This window comes from Nomia melanderi, chromosome 12, assembly GCF_051020985.1.
Source record: "Nomia melanderi isolate GNS246 chromosome 12, iyNomMela1, whole genome shotgun sequence".
In the NCBI taxonomy this organism is placed as follows: Eukaryota; Metazoa; Arthropoda; class Insecta; order Hymenoptera; family Halictidae; genus Nomia; species Nomia melanderi.
This window is the reverse complement of record NC_135010.1, coordinates 2,038,772-2,060,107: the sequence shown is the minus strand read 5'-3', so window position 1 is coordinate 2,060,107 and position 21,336 is coordinate 2,038,772. Positions and strand designations below refer to the sequence as shown.

General features: G+C 32.9%; 1 protein-coding gene across 5 annotated transcripts in view; it reads right to left on the bottom strand.

The window, feature by feature from the left end:
- Positions 1 to 8,419: 8,419 nt before the first annotated feature.
- Positions 8,420 to 21,336, bottom strand: part of LOC116426321 (RNA-binding protein 38) — a 47,716-nt gene continuing 34,799 nt past the window's right edge. For 4 of the 5 annotated variants that reach the window (XM_031975128.2, XM_031975129.2, XM_031975127.2 and 1 more), the window contains 2 exons: positions 14,872 to 15,242; positions 8,420 to 12,106 (listed from right to left, as the gene is read on the bottom strand). In XM_031975128.2, the coding sequence (XP_031830988.1) occupies positions 11,946 to 12,106; positions 14,872 to 15,242 (532 nt within the window). In that variant the 3' untranslated portion in view covers positions 8,420 to 11,945. The remainder of the gene's footprint in view (positions 12,107 to 14,871; positions 15,243 to 21,336) is intronic. The other variant, XM_031975131.2, reaches the window with a different exon arrangement.

Genomic DNA, 21,336 nt, shown 5'->3' with positions numbered 1-21,336 from the left:
TTTATAGTATGTTCTAACGAAAAAATGAAGCAAAACGAAGAATTACACATTTATCTGAAACAATAAATAATTGATCGTTGACAAAATTAATAGCATTTTGCGTTTTAAAATGACGTTTATACTCGTCGAATACAGTTAACTGGTTAATGTATATCATGCGAATGCACGTTTATTAATAATCATTAATGTTTCGCTACAATGGACGAGATATCTGCTCATCATGATGTACATACGATGTTACGGACAGGATATCTCGTGTATCTTTATTATTGATGTGAAGTGTTCTATTTTAAAACTTGATACAAGTGATCGATTTTTAAGATGTCATCATTGATAGAAGGTACTTAAAGATGATAAATATAAAATACTCATACTACGCGGATGATTCTATGACCTTCCTCTTTGAATCTGAAGCTATATACATAAAGAAATATACAAATAAAACCAGTACATACAAAATAAGTACGAGATTGAATTATACGATAGAATTATAAGAAAGAATTACAAAAAAGAATTACAACACAGAATTACAAGAAAAAATAATTAGAAATGAGGAATCCCACGGTGGATGATCGATTACTTCATTCGCAAACTTAATTCCAACTTAATTTAGCCTTATAGGATGACTTAATCTATACATTGGTCGCAATAGTAAAGGGGGTGAATCAAGAAAGTCTTTGATTCGACAATGGGAGAAATCAGAGAAGAAGTCTCTGATTAGAAAAGAGCAAAATGAGGGTGACGCGAAGCAAACCGTGATCAGACCAATCGGACTACAGTGCCGAGTTTCGATGCGCTCTCATCTACGGATCAGAGGATGATCGCAACCGGCGCCACAGTTCCCCTTTTTCAACACCCTGTCATCAGAAAGGAGCGCGGACGGATTACGAAGAAGTAGGATCTCCTTGACAATTATGGTTTTGATGGGCACAGGCGAATTGTGTTGCCCTTCCCACATGATCATCCCGGTAGCATAGTACCAGTCCGGACGCCACCATCGTGATCTAATGAGTTGGTCACATCGATGTACGAGGTCAGCAGAATTGACTGATGTTCACTTGGATAGTACATGGCTAAGTGAACCGGAATAAAGAGAGAAACAAGCGAAATGTGTGAATTAATTAAACCAAAGAATAAAAATTGCTCGGCATATTTTTACATGGGTCATACAACTTCGCAGTCAGTCGGCGCAGCATCATCCTCGTTAGGAACTACTCTATCAGCAATAATGCTAGCTTTCAAGTCCACTACAAGGAGCTTGCTGGGAGGGATCCACTTGTACTTTCGAATTTAACCCCATGCCCTTTAATTTGTGTCTCAATCATGATCGATACAATTATTTTGTCATTAGTAATTTATTGAAAAAATAGAGAAAAGTTTTGGTGATGTTCTACGTTTATACTTACTGAAATATAGTCATTGATAATAGAAGAATAATAATTAATTTCAATTCAAAAGAATTCAGTAATACTCATGCTTGTTAAATTCTATTTAAAGTCTTCGTTAGTACAAAGTTCTTCCTACGAGATTATCTATCTGTTAGTAACAATATATAATAAACAATAAAAAATGTAAAGTAGTAGTTTAAAGGGTAATCAATAGACTGAGAATTTTTTACGCATTTATAGGAAATCTGAAAGTTCAAAGTTGCACAGAATACATACGATACGTAACAACATAGGAGTATGAAATACTGAAATCTTGTTTAGCTTTCCTGTCTTACAATGTTTGCCAACAAAAACAATTTTCTATTGTAATTCTATTTTTCTAATTATATCCTGAGAAGTTTTAATTTGCATCAGGATCGGCAATCTAATAATACTAATAAATAAATAAATAGCAAGTAAATTAGTTTATAATAAGTGTAGAATAATAGTAACGCAAATACAATCATTACTAATTAAACTATTAAAACATTAGTCAGGTTATTTCAAAATCATTGTGAATTGTTTGAAAAATAACATAATTCAATTCTTGGGAACCAACATTTGTCTCCAAACATTTATTGGGAACATCAAATTTCGAAATATTGTTTTACGATTTGATTCAAAGATAGGATCTGTAAACATCTGTAAACTTCACATAGCATCTATAATCAAACTGTGAAACGCGTTATTTCCCAAAACTATTTTATAAAACGATGAATTGAAGATAAAACACGAACGCGAATTGTGTTCATCAACCACAACTCTAATTTATTCAATATAAAATACAAAAATCACTTGTGAACCTTTATTACTTTTTACGCGACTCTGTATGGGGAATTAGTGCAGCCACTTTAAACTACAAAAATCATACGTAAACATTTTAGCTACTACTAACGAAGGCGAAATTGTCCATCCGAACTAGATGTATTGAATTTAGATTCATCAACGAAAACGACGTCACTCCTTCCTGATTCTTCCTCCGAAATCATTTCTTTTGAGAAAGCTAAACGTTTTTTTTTAACTTTTTACTTCACTGATATACAGTTTCTTTGCTACCACTCTTCCATTATAACCATTTTCTTTAAGTAGTTATCGAATTGTTTGTATATTTACAAATGTCCCAGTTTCTTCTCGAAGTTCAGCTGTTAATGCAGAAGCACTTAGTCGCGGGTTTTCTTCTATTTTCCGCATAATCTTCCGTTTTTCTCTTTCATTTATTATTTTTGGTCAACCACTTAACAGAAGTGATTCAATTGTGTCTTCATTCTTAAATCTATTAACGATATCTGCCACTGAAACATCAGACACACATGTGAATGTAAGATAGGTGAACGAGTTGTTATATGTTGCTCACATGTAGTAACTATCCTGTCGTATTTTGGATAGGTCAAAAAAAGACCATATATCCGTTTACCTGTACCACATTTGAACAATTGTGTCAGGCATGCTTTATTATTCGAAGAAAGCGAGAGTAACGAATAACAACAGATTACCACCTAAGTAGCGGTAAGATTACAACATTTACAAATATTGACGCTGGTTTACTATAACATTTAACATTTTTAGAATGAAGAGTTATCAGTTTCCACGATCGCTTAGAACATAAGCAATATCGCATCGTGAACAAATTCTCCATTTTTATGTTTGAGTGACATTTTAATAATTTTGAACAACTTAATAAACAACTATTGGGTAAAATCCATAATAAATAACACTCAATATGGGCTCCTAAGGAAGTAACATACGAATAAATTATTAAAAATAGAAATCGAAACAATAAAATTGCAAACAAATGAGATAACCATTATCGTATACTTATCTTCAACCGCATTTTTCATAACTTCCCCGACATCTCCGGAAATAATGGTACATAAATTTTTTGTTCCATAGGGTGTAAGAAATCGTGTCGTAACAAAACATTTTGTTGCGCAGATCGCCCAAACATCACCTATTTTTAACACACTCCTTTACACGTTAGACACAGATTATAAATATATATATGTTATCTTGGAATATTTTAATGCCGGCAGCATACTATTCATTCATAATTCAATAAAATGGTAAGAAACATCGTATTTCAAGTTTTAAAGAAGTATTGTAGAGGAGTAACATCAATCTTCAAATTTATGGAAGAGATAATCGTGAAAAGAATGTTTTCAATATTTGCAGAAATGTTCGAATGTAGAGAATTTTTGAAACGAAAAGGTATATTTCCATTACCACTGGTTATATAATGTATACAAACATTTTACATTAAAACACAATGAATTATAAAAGTAGAAACTTCATGTCTTAAAATGAGCTACGATTTCTTTTCAGAAAGTTGCAACAGTCTGAATATCAGCAATTTTTCACAGAAAATATCGTGATTCCTTAATTTTTCATACTAGTATATATTTATTATTGAAATCTATATCACCACCTATATTACATTCTCACTATAAAGAAAACCATGAATATTTTTATGCCCTGCTAACGACAGTAATCGAACGCACGATCCTTTACATGTGGAATGTCGCACCGTGGGGTAACTATATAAAGAGGTATTGTCACATTAATTTTATTATTATTTTAAAACGAAATAGATAAAATAAAAATTTATTTATCATTATATTGTTCGAAAGTAGTGTACACACTGAAACTATAATTTTCTCAAAAAGTTCAGTTTTTTCTGATCGATATAAAGAAGAACGAACTATACGATTAATATCTTTTGAGATAAAAAATATTGTTGAAAGTTTTAAAGGTCTAGGCGTAAATATCTTCCACAAATGTAGAAATCTGAGAAAGTAACACTCCGTCTAGAGGAGGGAAGAGGACACCGTACTCTGTCTTACAATGTGACAACGTTGCACGGTGCGCCGCGACGTTCTGCTGTCGCAGTTGGCTGCCTACCGAAATATACGAACAGAACCGTGTACCATCTCCAAGAGCGCTTTTTTCGTAAATTAAAGTATAGTTAAGTACCTATTGATGACGATTACCCTAATCTGCTATATTAGTAACATAAAAAGAACCTCCTCCCCCATAAAACAGATCATAAAGTCTTCTTTTATCTTCTGTGTTCGTAACTTTTGCGATTCAAACTGCAGATTGAGCTATTTGTGCTCATAGCGAGAAAGGTTCCGTCCGTTGCAGCAAACCTGGCACTTGCACGTCATAGGGGCGGATACAGTCGCTTCGAAAAATCCAATAGCGAATCTGAAAACGGATCTTTGCGCTCTCTATCGCACGACCCGATTACTGTGCGTGAGCACCTCAACGAATCGTATATCAGAACCGAAAATCACTGCAGGCAAGCATGTGCCTTCAAATCTGACCACTCAGACCAGAGTGCCAGGTTTGCTACAACAACAGACGGTACTTATATATTTGTACTTATAATTTCTACGATTGAGAAACGTTTCTGTACTTGTCTCATTGTTATTCATTATATTATTTCATTACTGAAATAAATAATTTATTAAATATTGAGTTTATCAACTGCGTTACAATATCAACTATTGCTTTGTCACTATAAATGTTACAAAACAGATCTATTCCAATAAACATGAAGATTCATTCATCGGTATTAAGTGTAACGTGTGAAAACATTGTTCTGATAGTGCGTTATACATAGCTTCTCATTAATTACTTTAATCATTTCTAATATCTTATCATACATTTCTTTATCAAATCTTACATAATATAGACTTCTGTTTCTTAGTATTGTACTCTTATGTTACTGTGATAAAGGTATTATTATATATAGTATCCAAGAGTCGAAAGCAGACTGATTTCATGTGTACTTTACGAAAGTAAGATAAAAGATAAAAATTATCTACATGAAAAAGTTCAGTAATAAAAAAAATAGTAAACAAAAATGACTGAGTAAACAATCAATACACGAGAAATGATGTACTGATAGACTAACGTAGTGTGCACTAATGCGTTGTCAATGAGAACCTTTTTAAACTTATGACTTTTACGATTTTGTACATTCTATAAAATTGTTTAAAGATATGAATTACATCTTTATTTAATTTATTTAATACATCAATTAGAATTGTACTAGCCTAGAATAAAAGTGGTCTGTTATTCAGGTTTACCATATAATCGACAGCTAAACCAACACTTTAATGGAAATGCTTTTCTTCAATGCAATAGAATAAAAATTTCTATGTAAGTGAATATTGACTATAGCAGTTACTTGTTTAATTCTTGATTAAGCAAACAGTCCCAAAAATTATGAGCAGAAACAAACTTACATTTATTAACTTATGAATATTCAAACATTCTATTTCAAGAATTTTAGAATAATAATCAGTTCCTCTTTTTCATGAATTTTAGTGATTAAGTCTTCTTTTAAAAATATTAGTACTACGAATATTTTCTTACAGTGTCTGGAACATTTATTATGATATCATAAATTTTTCTATTAGAACTTATATATTCATTCTAAATTTCATGGAATAATTTTCCGAATGTTAACTCTTAGCCGTAAAATTAAACGGTTTTACCTACGTATACTACGCTTTCTATTACACAATTTTATTACCCGTGATTTTAATCTAACATCACTTTTCTCCAGTATCATAAATATATGATTTTCAATTCTAAATTCTGTACATCCTCCTGGATTCATATAACGAAAGTTAATCATTATTGGACATAATGCATAATAAGTTAATAAAATATAATAAATAAAAAATCCACATAAAAATTCTATAACTTATTGAAATTTTGTCAACATAGTTTTCGAATTTTTTAACACTAGAACTACCAAGCATATAATACGATCGATATGTAATCCCTATAAGAATTGTAACAATAGATTATTTTTGGTTTCTTCAAATATTCATTATTATAGTATTCAAGTGAAATTATTTATTTCCAGAATCATTTCTAATGCTCTTAAGATATCAATAATTGCGAAACAAAAATACCGAAACTAAAATAAAACAATTTTAACAGTTATTGAACTTCCCCACACGATTGTTTAAATTACTTTAACTGACACGACATCAAAGAATGACATATCTATGGAGGCTTGCGAAGGGAATCAAATCGCTGAGTTATTTCACTAGAAGACGTGACTGGTTATTTTTGTTCCATCGCTAAGTTAGACGTCCAGGGCAGTTTCTCGTTCGCTAGTTTTTGCAATCCGTCGCGACGCCCAGCGTCCCATACCGCAAGGCCATTAGGATTATCTTTAGCCATGAAAAACAACGAGATCGAGTTCCGCAGCTACGACAGACGCTCTATTGCAAAAGGAAAAAGAAAGTTCTTACTGTTCAAGTTGATTGCGTTACAAATACAGTCTCGGCACTCCAGCCTAGGGATAAAGAAAATTTTTCGAAATTTCAAATGGCAAATAAGAAATTAAAAAAGTTATACAGAAATCCGTAGAATGTTAACTACAGATAAAAAATTTATACAAGAAGTTTACGGATGGTTTGCTGACTATACAATATTTAAAATTTGAATGCTATAACTGATAACTTAAAGGAAGAATAATGTTATAACTAAAAAATTAATATAATTTTCTTGTACACATCAATATGTCTATTCTGCGTTACAAACTGAATGAACAAATACAAAATTAACAGTATTTAATTATCCGGGTTAAATGAATTATTTTATCCTTAACTTTCATTTACCAGTTAACTGCATTCGGCGAGTATACACGTCATCTTAAAACACAAAATGGTACTAATTTTTTTAACGATAGATTATTTATTTTTCCAGATAAACGTGTAATTCTTTTTCATTTTACTTTAGTTTTTCGTTCAAATATATTATAGCAGCATTTGCTCTGCGTTGGACGAGTATATACTTTACTGTTTGATCTTAATGCGCAAACAATGAGAGATTTTTCAAACTAAATTCCACAGTTAATTGGTTAATGAGCTATTTAATGTGAAGTAACCATTTAGTATGAAACTGATGTTTATTATATTTAAAGTTACTGTTTTTATTTTAAAAGCTAAAATGCTCTTTAAATATAAAAAAAATTATTGTAGTTAATTAAAAGGAAAGTGAGTTACATGTTGTGTATAAGCCTTTTATATAAACCCGATTACTGCCTTACGGTGGTATATTTTTAAAATACAATTTTACAACACCCTGTGCCCGTTTCACAATTTGCAAGATATTTAGAAATATAAAATACTGCAACGTCCAGCTTATATCAAAGTTGCATAGTTGCATGTATTCGTTATTCATTAAATCACTGATTATCAGAATGATTTGTAATATTTAATAATATTTTTATAATTTCATATCAAATTTTCGAAATTTTGTATGAGATAAATAATTTATATTTAAATGTATAAAATTTGTAATGCATACAGTGTTTATATACGATTAATTTTATTGCCATTGTCATATTACAAATAACTATAATTTTATATACCCACGTAAGGGGTAGGTCATTTTCATAATATATTCCAAAAGGTTCGCTAAGCATAAAATATTGCGGATCACTGCATCAAATAATTAAACACAATTCAAGTGTAAGCAATAGATAAATTATTCAACTGAATAATACTTTCCTTTAGATCGCAAATTCACAACCTGACATATGTGTACCCTGTTGATTTGATATCAAACGTTTACAGATAAACGAAAAATAAAACATAATGAAGGAATATTTTACTTGGAAACATAGCTTATTAACTTTGTTGCTGTTACTACACATTTTGAACGCCAAATTCACCCTTATGCAGACCGTATTCACCATTTTTGCAAATCAAATTCACATTTTTGCGGTTATGCATCTTATTATTTTACTGTCTTTTTAATTCCATTATTGGGTAACTTATTTATAGCTGCAACATTGAAATTCAACATAACGGTAACTGTATAAATTATAAACATACTAATACTACAGTATAATTTAGGGAAATAGGAAAATTACTAACTTACGTAGATAATATTCATGTCTGTTTATAGCATATCAGACACGAGAGAGATAAAGAAAATGGAATAACGAGAATGAAATAAAACATAAGTTTTGTGAAAATTGAGATTTTATTTCCTTTTTTTCGTTTTTCTGTAATCAAAGATCGTGTTCGTTTTTTCGCGAAGAATTCAGGTGACGTGCAAAAGCAACAGACAACAAGAGTCGCGATTCATTGTAAGACCAAGACGCGTCCGTTTCTCTTCTTCGTTTGTCTTCGAGATGATATAATTTACTTTTTTTTTCGTTAACGTTATTGGTAGAGTGTATAATATTAATATTACTGAAGAACGATATAACAGACGATATATTACAATGATTAATCCTAAGAATATAGGATATTCGAAAGGATCATAGTATCCGTGACGAAACTTCGCGTTTCTCACGGTTTCAACTTGAATTTCGTTCTTCCTTTCGTCGCGACGGAAGATATGTGTAACTTCCAAATAATAAATTCGCCCAATCACATTTTTTCTCCGCTTCGTCGTTAAGTACATGAACAATAATGAATAATCAATGACAATAATAATAATAATAATAATAATAATAATAATAGTAATAGTAATAATATTATCAATAGTAATAATAATAATAATAATAAAATAATAGCAATAATAATTAATACGTAATAATAATAATAATAATAATTATAATATAATATCAATGGTATTAATTTATTTTCCTATTACCTTAATCGATCGATTACGTAATAATTAATACTTAAGATTAAACCTTTCTAACAGCGTCTCTTTCGCTAACTTTTTACAAGACTTTTGGTTTCTTCCTCCGTTTCTTCATGCATATTAACGTCTACTTACAATTCTAACGAATCGAGTGTACCTCGTCTAAGGTCTCGACGGGTTTAGGACTAGACAGTCTCATTCTTCATAGCCCGACTCTCCGTCTCCCTAATCGCTAGCTAGTTATTCCTCCTCTGTTTCCATTCCGTCGTCTCGTTTCATTTCACCTTCATCCCTCCAGATGCACGTGTTAACGAATAGTTTCGCGCTAACGATTCACTGACTAGTTTCTAACCATTAAAACTATTCGGTCGTGCTAATTAAGGCACCAGATCACTTAAAAGAATTGGACGAGTGAATTCTTCAGGCCATGACATTCCGTTGGTCGACAGTATTTTATACAGAATGACGCTCAAAGGGCGTCGTAAATTTATTAGCGCTCTGTACAGCCAAAACTAAAAGAAGTTCATAAATATGGCTCTTTAAATAGTTTGCTTCCAATATATAGTAATTTTTGATTGAATAAATCATAACAAATATAAAAATGGTGTTCGTTAACCAGACACATTTATCAATGATTTCTAATTATCCTTATAAATAATTCTAGAATTTAGAAGAAAATTTATACTTTAGAATTTATAATTTAGTTAAATTTCAATTTTCAATTCGGAAGTTTTGAGTACAATAAGTTGTTAAATTAAACATTTTTACATTTTAGGAAAGAAATGTTTAAAAAATCATGTGTCTTGGCAAGTTTTTAGTTTTGACCTGCGTAATACACAAATAAAGTTATCGACACCTTTTTGAATAAATTCTTTTAGAAAAGTTAATAATACGAATATTGGGTTGTATTTAGAACATGCGCAAAACTGCATGCCAACATTGTAGTACCAATTTACGAACACAATGAGAAAATGATTAAACTCGCGTGTGTCAAACTTCTTCATAGCAAATGTAAAACGGAAACATCGGAATGAATTTTAAAAGTAAAGGTGTTTTCAGCTATTTCGTTGATAAAACGAAAACATTTAAAATTGTCGTTCTATTTCTAGAGACAATTCGTTATCAAAAGCATAAGTTTGAAACTAAATTAAAATTAATTTTTGCTGGTTTTTACGCGGATAAAAATGAAGCAACGACGATTTCGTAAAAACGACAAATTGCATTATTTTCATGCAATCCTATATTTTTCGCAAGACCGACTCGTTCGTTCGTCCATTGGTCCTCATTGGATTCGTACTACAAATCACTGATCACTCCGTTTTGGTGACTTTAACCAGTCACGCAAAAAAGGCATCGTCTATAAGACACTTAGTAGTTTCGCCTCTAAGCGATTGTTCAAGACAACATCGACACTTTAATTCACTTACGACGTGATCATCGTTTCTAAAAGCGTCTAAAATATTCATCCTAATGAATCAATTACAAAGTCCTTTTCAATCGTTGGTACACGATATATTCCTAAACGACAAGTCACATTCACGAATCTAACAATGCCCTGTCGAAATACATTTATATCTAACCATCTTGCCTACTTTTTCGTTCGTTTAGTTCCAGCGGAGTTAATCGAGTATCACGCAAAGTGTTCGATGTCAGACGTAAACTGAATGTTTAAACAATTTTTTCCCATTCCGTTTCATAGTTATGGACGCAAATAATTTAAAGATACAATTTAGCAAATAATTTAAATTTACGTACGACATAAGAACACTTTGTGCACGAACTTGGTTGTCGTCAGATCATTCGTAAAATGAAGAATCCCTCCTGTTAATCAGTATAAATTACGCGAAAGTTCCGTGGTCACTTCACAACTCACGTTTATCTAGTCCGTCGGGGTTAGAAAGAATTTTTTACGCAGAAAATAGAAAAATCTCCAACCCCGACAAGTTCGCTGAATCTAACCTGTGCGTCTAGGTTCATAAGAACCTCGCAAGTCTCGATCAACATTCGAAACGAATATTCGTAAGAACATAAAAATTATTTTCTTAAAAAATTTACTTCTCGAGAAGGTTGCAACAGAATTCCGATATCGATGATGGTGTATGTAGGTTATAAATAGAACACTACTCGCTGTTAAAACTGTTTCACGCTAGTGACTTTCTATCTGCACGGTCATTTCTATTTTCTTCATTTCTTCGCATCGTTTTCGCTTTGTCATACGTTTCTCTCGCGACAGAATAATCGGCTAGCGTGAAACTGACATTGGTGGAAGAAACGCGTCTTAAAAAAAACTTGTCCTGAATTCCATTTTACTGTTCGACGTAGGTAGATTACATCGATTCCGAATAAACATTAGTCTTCGCATTTACTCTGCCATAGAGTACGCCTAACTCGAACGTGTTCTAACTCTAAGGTCTCGCAGACTCCAGCCCCGGTTCGCTCGTGTCGTTAACGATTAAATGTACAGTTCGCTGTTCGTAGAATGTTCGCGTCCACTGAAAGCCTCTAATCGACATCGTGCTCCGTTAAGTTTTCTAAACGATGACAACGTCAATGCGTTTCTTCCCGCGCCCCGAAGTAATCGGTGGCCGGGAGCGCACCAGTTTTGGCCCTAACAAGGAGAACGTAGGAAGGAAGATTAAAGTGGGGAAGATTGAAGATTAAATTAGTAAGAAACTGTGCCGTTTGAGTCACCGTTCTTGAACGGTGGTGTCTTCTTCGCGTCCTGCTCCCCCGGCTGTCCGGTGAGCCAATTACAAAATGGCGGATGGATACAGAGGACAGGCGAAGATCGAAAGTTTATACGGCGAGGATCGAGTTCTTCAACCGCGAATTTAACGCCGCCGAAATCGCGCGCGACGATATTCGACGATTCCCCCGCGGCGATTCGTCCAGCTCCTATTGCAATCTCGCCTCTTGAGGTGTTGTTTGGTACGGGAGACCCGGGAAAGCCGCTCCTGCCGCCGTTGCAGCTGCAGCTGCGGCTGCTGGCAACCCCGCTGCACCTGGTAACGTCGTGTATGCATACGGTGTCACGTAGCTAGCTGCTGCCGCGTTTGCTGGAAAAAAGGAAATGCCAAACTGAGATTCGACTTAATTAACCACACGTATCTGTTTGTGCAGGTAACCCTTCGAGAAGATACGAGAAACCATTCTAGGCTTCTTTTGAATTTAAAGACACTGTGAGATACAACTTTTCTTTAATATTTCGTTATATTTCCTGTAAAATGTAAAGTCATTCAATGATTCAACGTGTATTTAAGATACAAGGAATAAAGATGAGGGATTGAATTTCTCTGGTGTATGCATAGCTTATAGGTAGTTTATAAATATGTAACTATTAATCTATGAATATTTAATTGGAAAAATACAATACTGTGGATAATTATAGAATCAAATACAATTTCTGCACTATTTACGAAACTGGTGTATTTATTTAAAATTAGTTTCAAATATTTTCATTTGTATTGTGAGAAAAAAATTTATAAATGTCATGCATGCGTCTCTATGCTAAAATATGTACAATAAGAAGAATAGTTTTTGTTATAGCATTGTCTAAAGGTGGATAAAAAATCTAAGTTTGTAATTCTTTTTTTTTATCTGTTCATACAACATTTAGCAATTCATCTATTATTCTCCATGAAATCTAACAGTTTGTTAAATATATTATTAATTAAGGTATTTTAATATCTCATTTCAAAATTCTCCTGCCACTATTAAAATCTTTAAGTTCAAAATAAACAAAATATGTGGGAAAAAATATCTTCTTAAACCTTCACAGTAAAGACGTGGAAAAGCACAGCTAAATAAATACTGAGTATTAAACATACAGATGAGAAAAAAATTTATGAGTCTATGCTTATTCAGAACAATAAACATAGCAATAACATGAAATTTTATCTTTTTTTTGTACAACATATATACAAATAAAAATATGTAAAGTTCATTTAAAATAGATATATCGGTTTGACGAGAGGTACGAAAATATGTTTGAACCTATAATATTTCACAGCATCAGATAAAGAAAACAAGATAATTTTGAGTAAAACAAAATTGATAAGTTTAACAAATTTTATCAATATAATTTACATTGAACGTGTCTTCGAAAAATAATTTAAAATTATATAAAAACAACGTTGATCGAGAATTTGTTCAATATACAGTTACCTGCACCATTTTGTTATGAATAAATGCTGCAAAAGAAGTTTGTACTGTTTCTTCACTATGCCTCAATGCTTTCGCAATTAAACTTTAAACATTTGGCAAGACACTAGTGTTGCAAAATTAAGCTTACAGACTACTGTCATCTATCGTGACAATTGTTCCACCACCACCGTAGACAGCACATCAGAGCATTAACAAAATTGCATATTCATCGTGTTGAGTGCGAAGCTAGCGTAAGCATGCAATGATGCGTTTCCATTTTTTGTTTATCTTGTATCTGTTTTACTATCAGCAAATCATTCCAGCGTAAATTAAAACAACTTCCGTGCGGATACTTTTCGTCAGATCAAATTCCTCCGAACGTACGAAAACGCAACCGTATAGATGATTTGAAGTATTACAGTTACATCGTGTTCCCTAGTAATTCAATGAAAACCAGATTGCAGAAAGTTCTCCTGCTAATTGCGAGAATCATTGTTTAAATCCGCAAAAAATATCGCGACGAACGACGCAATTCAATGTAAACACATCAAAATTACAGAACATTCACTAATTCAATTCGAAGAAGCGACAAGTGAAACGAGCAGAAAAAGTTCACTACAAGACTCCCAATAGAAAAAATTAAATATCAACAAAAATTTACCGTTTCGAGTGGTATCTAGTTGTTTTCGAAATTCATATCAAGATTACTTTCCAATAAAATATATGAACGTATTCTGTAGCAATAAATAAAAATGTACGTAATCCACAGCGAATGAAAATTTATAACGAATACTACTGCGAATATTGATTTTGAAAATATCAAATTTGATCAATTCTGTCTGTTACGCACTAACAAGTAACTAAGAAAAATTACTAATGGACAACCATACTACAAGTGGATTCAAATATTTCAAAAATCACGTACTACAAAGTTTACGAACAAGTGAACAAAACTATAACGCAACGTAATTACGTGCAAAACGATTATATAATGAAAATTCAAAATAAATTACCTAAAGTAACGATCTATCTACATTGCAGTCACTTGTTGCCAATCTTACACCGCAAGTGACAAACATCATACGATTAGTATATACATCGCGCAACACTTTCTACAAAAAGTGTAACACCTTTAAAATCGGAGAACATTTGAATTAAGAAAACGTGACAAGGCTGTCGACACGTGCAGCATTTTAAACAATGTTAATTCCGTCTAAATCTAACTTGTAACGCATTAGAAAAAAAAGAATAATGCTATAGCTGTCACGACACATGCATCGCTTTCACTAACAATATTCAATAGAAGTAACTTTGCTGCGCACGTGTCCGTATCCAAGATAATGCTATCGAGCTCACATGCTTAGAACCAGCGAAATAAGATTCGACAAAAATCAGTTAGAAAATAATACCAAACTCGTAGAAACATTTGATACAAAAGAAGAAATGCATTTGTAATCTTGACATTCTACACGCGAGACGCAAGTCCGAATAGAGGTCGCGGGAATCTTGCAAAGATTCACCCTGGCGAGCACAACTACGCACTACGAAAAGGAAGTCCCCAAAGATCTCTTTGCTCTCTCTTTCGCTCAGTCTTTCGCTCAGTCTCGCCCCTCTCATTCTCTCCCTCGCACGCATCCCCCTTTTTCTCAGTGCGTTCTGTTCTCGAATGAATTTCTACCGTTGCTACGTAGCAAGGACGGCAGAAAGGGCGGCAGGAGAGCTTTCTCCAATCGTTGCTGTGCCAGCACCGCGGGGCTGCTGCCGGTGTGCTGCTGATGGTGGTGTATCAGCCCGTTGTTGTCCTTGCTCTGGACAGTTTTCAAACACATACCAGCCGCGGCAGCGCTGGTATAAGGATACGCCTCGGCGAAATTGTACGATGTCCCCGGATACGTGGCGGCCGCGGCCGCGACGTTCTGATATTCGTAGAACTGGGACGCCGCCGCCATCGCCGCGGCGTGGGTCAACTGCGTCGCCGGAAGCGGTACCAAACCACCTGGCGCCGCAGCCGCCAGGTAAGGCGACTGATACACGTAACCCGGTGGCACCCTGAAACGAGAATGATCCACAGTTAGAGGAATGTGCGATCAACCGGAACATGGCGGCACTCTGACATCTAATACAGAGAATTGTCCTAGACTAATCGTGGTGGACTATCACGATTCTAGAATAGTTACCGACTCGATGGGTACATGGAACTATGACGTCACTGGTTTGCGTTGTTTCATGATTAAATACTTTCATTGAAATTCGTGTTCAAGGCGGCAGCTCGATTAATAGAAACTGTCAGTGAAATTGGTAATAGTTTATAAGAGAATGTTAATACACCAAAATGTAGATATTTTATATTTTTAGAATATCGAGAATGGAAATGATGATTTAGGATTTGGGTGATTTTTCTATTAGATCAATCTCTAATTATTTATACGGAATATTTGTATTTACGAGGACTGTGGTAACAAACTTTACAATGGAATCGAGATCAATGTTGAATTATTCAAAAATTGTTATTGTATAATAATTTATTGATAGTTATATTATACTTATTTATAGAATGGAGGTAAAATTGCTGAACATATATATGAAATATAATTTGAGCAAAAATTAATCGAAATTGAATAGTGTCTCGATTCAATGATAATTAGTAGAATACTTTATGTAAATTATTTCTATTATTTTATAACTGGTAAAAAAATAGTTGATCACCTTCTACAAATAAACTAAGCTATCAAAATATAATATACAATCACTTTTAAAGGTAATCAATAACATCAGCTTTTACTTTACATTATCATAGGAGAAAGGAACCGTTTCTGATTTCGACAATAGTCCATTCCTTACTTCAGTCCACCAAGATTATTGCATAATCATACTAGCTTCTTAAAGCAACCTGCAGTTCATGAATTTCCATGATTGCAAATCGTTCAATCAATGAAATTTGATGAACGCCGAATGCTTCAACCGTACGTTTCGCCATACAGTTAGAGATTACTGAAGAGAAGGGTGAAAGGAAAGGAACCGGACGGTAATCCATGTAATAATGTGTAAATATGAACGTTTCACGGAAGTGACGCTTCAAGTACCAAATGCGATGTCGACCCAGTTTATTTCCTAATTAACACTAAAACTACCGAGCAATTAGAGTGACTTATTTTCAATCTTTCATCAAAATTAGTACAAATTTAATTGAAGATCTTCCATAAGGACACCTTCGTAATTTAAATACTTGCAAAATAAAGATTCCGAAGTGGTCAATTTGACTGGTTTGCTAGTTTTAGTGTTAAAGTACAAATATTTTTGTACCGTAGTAAAATTATATATAGTAAATTATCACATTGAAAACACGTGTGCCAATGACACTTTCAACTAAATAACAGGACGATCATGAATACAATATATTCGAACTTGACGTTGTGAATTTACATTTGTGTCACATACGATTCCGTGAGCATCATGCTCGTGCCAGAAAAGTGTCACGGACATATCATAACAAACGATCTTTATCAGTGGTTCGCATTATAAGAAAATCAATGGCGACTCCTCGTGATTTCTCGTGAAAATATACGTCACCGAGCTAATTTCTCGTATTTTGAAGTATATGTATTTACTTTCACGCGTGGCATCACAAACCAACATACAAGCTTATTAACTCATAGTCAGCGCGCTCGAAAACAAGGGCGAGCAACTTCGCGATACCACAGATGTTACTCTATTTATGAAATGTCATCGAAACTCGAGATTTACAAAGGCTACTTCAGAGATTGCCATTTTCAATTTCAAAGACATTTGAAGAAATACTAGATCCATGTCTACGACAACCGTACAAATAAACAACTAGTTGTAGAGAAAGTGTACTTAAAATTGAGAAAAATTGTGTAATTTGATATATTTAAATAATACGTTAGTAACCCCTTGCCTTTGCCGTGACAAAAATGTCGAACCGAAATTAGCAAATGGAAATACCATTGTATTCCTCTGAGTTAAAGTTAAATGTTATTTTCCTATTACAAATTTTTCATCTTTAGTATAAATGTAGACATAGACCTCTGTTTTATTTCTAGTAAATTATTAATAATAAAATAGTTCTAACAGGTGCAGTTGTAAAAAAAAAAGTAATAAGGCAAGTTCGTTTAATAGTAGTCATACTTTAGTGGCAAGCATACCGAACTTTCAATATTTTGCTTCAGGTTCAATCCTATAAGAATTGATAGAAATGGAATGAAATCGCGAGACGTTCTGACGCAACGATAATATCTCAAGGACCGGTGAAAGCGAGGATGATCGACCTATCGAAAACGATGTTAACGTCCACTAGACAATAACAGTCTGGATGTCCTTCGTCAACGTCGCTAATACTCGTGGATGGTTTATAGATATTGGACTTGTAATAAGGAGCGAATACTTGATTAAAAACAAACTCTTCCTGGTCAACTAACTTAGGTGAAGATAACATTATCATTAATCGATAACATCAAAAATCGATCCTTTCAAAAACGAATTCGAAAGGAACTCAAGTGAGAGAATTCTTTTTTAACTATTTATTTATTAGCAATTGATAAAATAGTTTTATCTATTTAACTTAACGTAAGTTAGATAAACAATAGTTTACTTTCGCCATATGTTTCATTAATAATAAGTAAATAAATAGTATAAGAAAAGTTAAATAAAATAATCTATGATTCCATTACAATACATTTAGCCACATATGCTTGCCACTAACAACAAACCATAGTTACAGGTGTCTTCGAATGTATCTTTCCTAAACTGCAAATACATATACTTTTTTTACAAACTGTTGACTATTCATAATTATGATTACATTTCTTATAAATATGGACCTACTTTTTCAATATTCATTAAAACTAGAGAATTCAATTGTTAAAATAGTCCTTATTAAATTCTTTGAATCGTTGAAATAGGATTCGTATAATACATTATTTATACAATTATTTTTTGCTGATTCAAGGGATTTATAAAAAAATATATTTAAAATATTGAATATATTAATTGAATATATGTTAAATATATTCAATCGATTTATGATGCTTTCTCGGCAGAGAGAAGCTTGGATACACCATAAATCGAACTTCAAGGTTTTAAAGCTCATAAATTATACGATCCAGTAACATCTGTATATATATCGCTTCGCCCTTATTCTCACGTGCTTAGGTATGTACCGAATTAACACTTTGACGACCGCACATTTTAAATAAATGAATAGAATCGTCATTATTTAAATTTGATTTCAGAATTAAAACTTTTTATAAAGTATCTGTCGTACACACTTATATGTATAACAAATTTTTTATTTTTTAATTAATATTTTTATTGTGCGTGGTACATTTTGAAATATTTCCCTTGATGTAGTAGAATGTTATGATTTTAAATCATCTGTACAATTATATCAAAAGTGGAAAATATAAAAATTACATTACCGTTTAAAAGTTTGGGATAACCTATCAGAAAAGACTGAAACTCGGATTCTTCGATACGAGAAATATAAATCAAAGTGTAAATTTTTCTGTAATACTTCAAGCTAATACATATAACTGCATAAAAACCGTAAAACTGGAATTATTAATTAGTTATTCAGTCAAACTTCTCGTTTGTGGTCATTTTACATTCTATACCAGCTAATAAAAATTGTGTCGTATGCAACTGATAATCTATGAACTTTATTATAAAATAAATTAATTGTAATAGAATATCCTCATAATTCGTCAACCAATTAGAAATATATAAAATAGGAGAGAAAACAATATTTCTATTTGCTGAAATAGAAGGCAAACAATGCAATAAAAAAGGAACCCCAAATAAACTTACTAAAGCAAAGAAACAATGTACTATATTATCTTTTATTTCATCCCCATTCACAAGTAATGAATGTTACAAGTAATTCTTAAACTTTTAAACGATAATATTCATGTCCATATTAAATTTTCCAAATTAAAAATAAACTTTAAAAATGTTAAATTAACTCCAATAAATATTATAAAGAAATGAATATTTAATACGTTTTTATTTAACACTTTGACTACCATATCACCCGAATTCAGCCACCATTTTTTACATAAACTTAAATATTCATTATCTTCATAACGTATCAAACGAATCGAATTTTATTGGATACATGAGTAGAGCAATCGTCACGAAGAATTTTCACTCTTCAGTTTCTGCTTTACTGAGAAAACTGTTTCTACTCCTCGCGAGTTTTGATGAGTTTTTATTTAGCAGTCGAAGTGTTAACCCTTTGCACTCGTATGTTATGCTGGAGATGACAATACAAATTTGTTCCAGAACGTTGGAAATTATTTTGAAAAGTACCACACTTTAAGTGATTATAAAAATTAAATCTTATTATAATAATAATAAATAAACATAAAACATTGAATTCTATCGTTATAAATTACTTTAATTCATTTCCTTAAAAATAAATACAAGTTTACACCCAACAGCATTGAAAATAAATCGAGTGCAAAGGGTTATTATGTGGATTTGCTTTTATTTCTGTTTTTTTTTTTCTAAAGATCTAATTTTAGAGATTGCGATCTTCAAAGCGTTACATTGATAACTCTGTATTAGACGACGAAACCAAATGAATCGCATCTGTAAGTGAAACGTGTTTGTGTTGCAGAGCAACCAAATATGTCTGTATGTGTGTGTTTGTGTGCGTGTGTACGGAAAGGGTTGAGGGTTGGGAGTCAGGGAAAATGGAGGGAAAGCAACGCAGTATGAAAATGGTGTGGTATCACTAAGGCGTGACAAAAAAATGCGCAACAAATCCAAGAAAAAGAAATTCTGAATGTGTCGGCAAAACAACAGCAAACCAACGACAAACGTGTATGTAGGTAACTCCACGAATAGAAAAGATACTTCTCGGCACACGGCACACGGCACACGATTACCTAACAACAACGTTAGTACCTAAAATTCTCACAATGCCTAAGAAAGAAAAAAGAAAAGTGATACACGGTCCACGCACCGCCAATGTGTCTCTGTCTCTATCTCTTTTCCTCTCTTTTTCTTTTTTATTGTTAACGAAAAATGATCGCGTGCAAAGACTCACCAGAGCTCGACCTTTGTTCTCCCCGTTGCGCGTTCTCCAATTTAACCGCGGCCAACCGGACGAGTTCTCTTTTTCAACGGGGAACCATTCAAATACAATTTAGCGAGTTTAACCCTTTCAGTGTCAAAGAACGATATGTTGCTCCTTTATACACTTGTGAAAAATTGAAATCGATATATATAACATGTGTTCATGGATATTTTTCTCTTATATGTAATTTTTTTGTTGTAAAGTCTTTTGAGTTTATGTTTAATTTTCTTAATAAAGTACGTCTAACATATAGCTACTATTGTACACAAATTCAATTAGCTTTGAATCAAAATTAAATACACATCTTTGTCTACAATAATTTTTGCTTAACACTAGAACTACCAGGTGGGTCAAAATGACCAATTCCTAATTTCTTCTTTTAGGATTACTGCAAAGGTACAGATACTTCTTTAAGAACTGACTAAAGAAACTGATTTAGTAATACCTAAATTGAAATATAAACTAATTGAAATCTTACTAAATTCACGCGTATAGCTTTTATAAAGAAATATTACATAAACAGTTCAAGTGGTCTAGTGTTAAAGTCTTTTAACATTTTTCGTAGATGTTTGAAAATTTCAATTGGCACTCAAAGGGTTAACAATTCGATAATCGTACCGTCGTCAATAAACTGCGAGGGTGAAACCGAAAAAATAAATGTTCTTCGCCGGTTCGAACCCGTTAGTCTCAACTGAGGCTTGATCGTTCACGTATCATGCAATACGACAATTAAACCGAAATATTTAAAGGTCTGTTTTTCCATCGTCTTAAATGTTATAGCTTGTTATTGTTCCAAGTACGACGCTATTTTTACTTTTCTTTGTACTCGTCGAAATTCATGGTAAAAACATCATCATGAACCGATGACTCAAAAAAAAAAGTGGTATTTTTAAAGGACATGTAACACAGGAGACAGCCCTGAACTTTTTAACGGATCGATAATAGCCAGTGTCCAGTTCACGAAGGAAATCAATACGTTGTCCTGCAGCTTCGAATGATAGTCCGTTCGTCGGACTGGTGTCTACCGGACACGGGTTATTAAGCATA